We start from the raw sequence: 6,335 nt of genomic DNA, 5'->3' as shown, positions 1-6,335 counted from the left end.
AGAGAATGTGAAGGAGCAACAACGCATGACGACCGTTGGATCAGGCGGGTGAAGGGTAAATGAACGGGTGGGATAGGACAGTAGGAGGGTACGTAGGCAAATGGGCGGACATGGTGGCCTAACAGGATGGACGGCTAGGATTAGATTGCGCAGGTAGTCGACAGATGAACGGCGGAGAACGCGGGCAGAAGAAAACGTGCAAAAATGGTATCGGGTGAAGTGACCACCGTCAGATCTAACAGGGCAGATTGACCGTGGAGGTTGGAGTGCGAAAAGAAACGTGTGGAAAGGATGAGCGGGTTTGGAGGGTGGTAAGCGAAATATCGCGCGCCCTCAAAGCCATAAATGGTTTTGGGGAATTTCATGCGATTAGCCTCCCCGACCGACACATAGCACAGGGAAACCGCTCATATCACGCGCTCTCAGCCCGATAACAGTTGGAAGGAAATCCACGCGATATGGCACGAGGGCCGTCGGATCTGGCAATGTAGATCTATGACGGAGAGGTGACCGAGTAGGTTGGTGAGTGGGTGCACGATAATCATCGGATCTGACAAGGCAGAGTGACGGTGGGGATTTAAAAGGCAGAAAGTCAAACACGAAAAGTGGATTGGGCAGCGATTGGACTATTTGGCTTGTGAAAAGCGTTTGACGATTAAAACCATTTGAACGTGGATGAACAACTTCCGCTGAGCTTTTCATGCTGCAGGGGAATGAAGGGGGTATGCAAGTGAGGTTCGATGATAGGAAGAAAGTGAATGAGCTGATGACCAGTAAAGGGGCAGAGCACTATGAAATGACCTCGATGACTGTATTAAATGGTAAAACTCCATGAAAATCAAAACCCTGTGTTTTTGGGGTTGCTGCAGGGTTTCTTCCTCACACCATAGTCCTAGAGGGAGGAGGTGAGGCCGAGACACCTATGAGCATCCTGATGGATCTTTTCTTTGCCAACCTACTGATGAAATGAAAGCATAAATGGAACAAACTGAAACACAACTACCCTGTTCTACCCTGCTGTAATGGACTGCAACTATTCAAGCAAATGAACATGAAACAGGAAGTTGCTTAAGTCAATGAACAAGAAACCAGAAATATGTGCCGAACCACTATAATGAAAATGCATCTATTTAACCAAATGAACAATCAAATCATGCATCTATGCTACTGCTGTAATGGAAATGAACTGCTTGAGTAAATGAACAGAAAACATGAATCTATACTGCTGCTGTAATGAGAATGCATCTGATTCAGCAAATGAGCAGAAAGCAGGAAGCTATGCTAGAATACAATACAAGAAAGAGGAGCTTAGGCTGCTAGTGTTGGGCCCTAACCCAAGAGCTTCAGCCCTTTGAGTTAACTCAATGCTGGCTCAAATCAAAACTCATATTCATTATCAAAAACTGTATTACATCAAAACTGTTACAAAGTAGAAGTTTGAATCCTTGCTAATTCACTGACTGACTATATAGCTGACTGGTAACTAACTGACTGGCTAAAAAAATTGAGGTCTTAAGCCTCTTTATTTATACATGCGAAGTCTCAACGACTTCCCTCAAAATTAGGGAGGTACAACTCCCAACTTAATGGTAACTTGTCCTTTCACTTTCACTAGCTCGGTTGCCTTCTAGTAGGGAGGCTGCTTGTACTTACACTTGCTTGGCTGTCTTTTAGTACTTCATATTTGGCTGTTTGTACTTTCAGCTGATGGAGGGATATTCGAATGGATGGGCAGTAAATGAGGAGGATTTACCTCCTGTAATTTCTCTCCCTTGTCTCATCCGAGTTTTTACCAAGGTATTTTACCATAGTTCATTGCTTTTACCTTTTTTTCCCTGCATTTCCTTTGTTTTTATCATTTATTCCTGCATTACATGCACATTAGACCACAAAGCAAGATATCCAACTCTAACTCAACTCATAAGCAAAATATAATCAAAAGTATGCAATAAGTTGTGAGAATAGTTGGTTTGACTAGGCTAGGAGGTGAATTAAGGCCAATTAAAGCCCATATAATTACTCAATAATGAGACTCATAAAAAACCCCCTCTTTGTAGTAATGCACTAAAAACTCATTTTTTCCATTTCAATATAATGTGCTTTACTGAGTTAATACCCTACATTAGATAACTAGTTTCTGTGACTTGTCACTGAAAACATAGAATACTTCTCTAGCAATATAGAAATCACAGTTATTAGTTTAAGGAGGAGGAGAGTGAGAATAGCACTAGAATACTTCTCTAGCAATATAGAAATCACAGTTATTAGTTTAAGGAGGAGGAGAGTGAGAATAGCACTCTAATGTTTTAACTCTGATGTTGAAATAAGATGATAAAGACGAGAGAGATTTTCACGTTGAGTTTCATTTGCGCATATTTCTTTACAAATATTTCTCATTGCAAACTTAGAAAAGAATCACGGTTTTAAATCATATTTTAAAAAATAATAATAATAAAACTAATTCCTAATCATACCCTGCTCTACATGTCTCTATGCAAAATATATAAAGCATTGAAACATATTTTGAATGCTTATGTGCATCATGTGTTCTTTTTGGTAATATTTGGAAAAATATGAAAATTTGAAATTTTAGTTGAGCATTTCGATATGTTATCATTTTCGGCTTGACTCTACCACGTGCAAAGCGAGGTATTGATTTAACACAACAATCCTAATCGAAAAATTATAATAATTACTAGTACGCAGGCAAACAAATTACACAGTTTTATTTTTTTAACCATTTTGAATGGCAGTGGGAATAGGTGGGGAAACGCACGACGGTACGATCGAACTATCGATGGCATAAGGTAAATAGCCGGCTTCTAGCAGTGGTCAAACAGAAGAACAGAAAAGGCTTGGCATGCTGTACACACAAATTGAACTGCAAAAGAAATGGCGTTGAGGTCCAATATCCGCAAATACACATATTTACTTCCTCGCCTCGCCTGCCGCCCAATGCCCACGACCTCCCCAGCGTGCTTGCATTCTCATGCCACCAGCTTTGGTAACAATTCTTATTCTTTTCATGGTTTCTTGCATTTACAGTCGGTAATAGGATTCAATTGCTTTTATAGCGATCCAAACCAGTTTGAAATAAAATGAAATGTCACAGTAAACCCCATTATGATTAAAGCCGGTCATGATTAAAGAAATGGCTGCCGCACAGTACTTCAAGTTACGAATACTTTCCCTGCGTTTTTATATTCGCCAAATTTTAACTTTGGGACTTGCCAATAAGCAAGTTGTTATGTCGAAAGCAAGGGTTTCAACCGCTTTCATTTTCTTAAAATATGCAGAACTACCTGAATGTCATTAAAAAAATTGAAATCAGTTGCTTTCCAAGCAGAGTACTTCGAAGTGGTCAACGGGGTATTAGTTAGATGGTAAAGTGGGAGTGTTTCATAAATTCATAGCCAACACCAAGGTTTAAATTCTATACAAATTCCGTTCAAATCCCTCACATATGTTTTGCCCCTAATGCCTGCCGTAGGAGTAAATGAATGGTTTCATGCCATAGTTCAAGTGTAAGTGATCTACATGGAGATCTGACAAGATTCAAAAAGAAGAGAATAGCACAGAAGTTTTAGAAAACAATACCACAATCTTATTACGAGGGAGAGATGAGCATTTTATAAACAATGCAAACATTCTCCTTATTAATTTAATTACAAAATATATGAGATAAAAATCAACTACATTATTAGATAAAGCAAATATATTGAGATGTTTCCCTCTTTGCTAGTTTTTAGATGTTTCCTTCTTTTTGAATTTTATCTGTTGCCAAGAAAGGAGTGTGCTTTTTTTTTGGTTGCCCAACCAGTTAGATGTTTCTGATTGGTGAGCCTTTCTTGGTTGCCCAATTCGTCCCTGTTTAGAGTGGGAAGTGCCCTGCCTCCTCCACCAAATGAGGGAAAGTGTGTTGGTCAAAGTTGTCATTGATGTCAATATGACATTGTTGGAGATGGCAAATATTCTTGTGATACATGTCCTAACCCTTGAGATGTTGCCCTAACCTCATGCAAACCATAGGAGAAAACCCTAATGATGCATGATCAATTGTTGATACATGATCTAATGACTGATGAAGAAGCCTTTACCATGAAACCCTCCTAGGCACATGCATGCATAATAATGACAAACTCTAACCCTTTGAAGTGATATTTCTTAGCTACATGGTTTGCCCTAGAATGATGCAAGCATAAACCAATGAAGCCCTAAAATCTCTAGCATGAATGAAGCCCTAGATGCCCATGATGCCTTTGAAGCTGCCCTAATCCAAATAAATGAAGAACAAATGTGACGAAACTCTCTTCTTGCATGTCATAAACTTGAAGACCTAAGAGATAAAATGAAAGCCCTAATCCTAATAAGCTTGATGGCCTAAGTCTATGAAGAAGGAGCCCTAAACATTGAATGCCTAAAACATAAAGATAAAATCCTAATGGCTGCCATGAATAAAATAATGATGATAGTTTCACAAAAATATTTTTATTGGTGGTAAAATGACCTTATTTAAGGATGGGATTAGCATAGGCTTGTAGAAGACTTTTTCCTCTTTCCAAAGAGCTATTACTTGTCCTCTAACTCCATGGCCAATTGACGTGTCTCTTTGTCAAATGTCAAATCCTGTATAAATATAAGGTCTAACTCTTCATGCAAGCATCAAATTTCAGTGAAGAAACATCATAGGAAGACAAAAAGAACCAAGGAGGCCGAGGAGGACATTAAGATTATTGTTTGGGCTGATTTTCTGTTGGGTTATCATTCAAGTTTGATAAGGAGCTTGGATCTGCAAGTTTGTTGTGGCTTGGAATTGTAGAACTGTGGATATAGATGTGTGAACATTCACCTGTAGAAGCTCGGAACAATGGACAACTACACTTGGAAGACATGGACCTGTGGTAAACATATCTCAGACATGCGATAGGGTTAGAACTTAAGATTGGAGGATCAAAATTCTGTGGTGGACAAGCTTGTGAGGCTCGGATCTGTGAGCTCAGACATTGCAGAATAGTGACTGTAACCACAAACTTTCGGAGTGACAGCCACCTGTGACAGTCATAACCTTGGATCTGGAAGCAAAGTCAAGCTCGGGTAAGCAACCAGTGATACTACTACTCGGTTCTGTGGTTAATCTTCAGTAAGGAGGCTTAGAATAGTAATCAAGTCATCTGTGATTTCTGTTTGGGCAATTTCGGTGATTAAAATATCTTTCAAGCTCGGATTTGTGAATAGAAGCTTGGACTACAGGGCAGTGACATTTGGAGGATGCAAACCATATTAAAGACCAGTGAACAGTCACCTCAAAAACTTGGATCTAACCTCAGACTTGTTACAATACCTCGGACATGTGACCAGTCTCCTTGGAGGAATAGTTCTAGTGCTCGACGTTTGGATTTATGGAGGAACAATGAAGTATTAATCCTCGGATCTATGGATTGGTGACTTGTGATAAGCTTGTGGACAACTACCTATGAGAAACCTCACCTTGGACCAGTAACAGTTTGAAGTCTTGTGGGCAGTGACATTTGGAGAACTCGGACCTTTACTAGGTATACCTTGAGAACAGTCATAGCTCATATACATTTGTGTGGACAAAACTGTGGGAACTCGAACTACAAACACTTGGACAGTCACTTAGAGAGTCTTAAACTTGAACCTCTGTAGCTTGGAAGGTCAGACTTGTGGTAACAAGTCACAAGCCTTGAACTTGTGATAGCAGAGGAGCTCAGAGCTACAGTTATTTGTGGAAGCCAACAAAGGACCTTGGAGTAGCATACCTCAGTTGGAGGAGCAACTGATTGATATTACTCGAAGCAGCCTATTGAAGAACCCTTGATGATATTGTGAAGCACTTGAAGAATTGTTTGACTCTTTTGGAGTAGCTTATTAAAGATTCTTGGAGACCATGATGTATTGATGAAGCTCTCATGATGTGACCTTGAAGAAACTGTTTGGGTGAAATGAAGAGTTGTGGTGACAACTCTTGAGAAGATAAAATTGTCATTGCTGAAGTAATTTGGAGATTAAGTAAGGGCATTGTTGAGGACGAACGTGAAGACTTTGTCAGGGCTGGTTGTAGAAGATAGTGGGAGACTTGAAGAATCATTAAACTTATCTTGACGAATTGAGAGTGGGTTGAAGCCTTAGAGGATAGGAGTCCTCAAGAAGACCAGGTTGGAGCCTGTACCAGAGAGAGGGTTGGAGCCCTGGAGGTTGGCGCCTCAAAGTGACAAGGTTGGAGCCTTGGGGAAGATAGGGTTGGAGGCCTAGAGGTCAGAGCTTCGTGAAGTCCAAGTCAGTGCTTGGCAAAGTACAGCTTGAAGCATGGTAGG

At 40.2% G+C, this 6,335-nt stretch overlaps 1 protein-coding gene across 2 annotated transcripts in view; it reads left to right on the top strand.

Annotated features, from left to right (window-relative positions):
* The first annotated feature begins 2,706 nt into the window (after positions 1–2,706).
* LOC149227777 (2-methoxy-6-polyprenyl-1,4-benzoquinol methylase, mitochondrial-like) overlaps positions 2,707–6,335 on the top strand; it is a 227,203-nt gene continuing 223,574 nt past the window's right edge. The window contains exon 1 of one of the 2 annotated variants that reach the window (XM_089377931.1): positions 2,707–3,004. In XM_089377931.1, coding sequence (XP_089234057.1) covers positions 2,893–3,004 — 112 coding nt within the window. In that variant the 5' untranslated portion in view covers positions 2,707–2,892. The remainder of the gene's footprint in view (positions 3,005–6,335) is intronic. The other variant, XM_089377930.1, reaches the window with a different exon arrangement.

The sequence above is a fragment of the Pinus tabuliformis genome, chromosome J (assembly GCF_031772625.1).
Source record: "Pinus tabuliformis cultivar Carrire ecotype Pingquan chromosome J, CPIR1, whole genome shotgun sequence".
Lineage (NCBI taxonomy): Eukaryota > Viridiplantae > Streptophyta > Pinopsida > Pinales > Pinaceae > Pinus > Pinus tabuliformis.
This window is presented reverse-complemented; position numbering and strand designations above follow the sequence as displayed.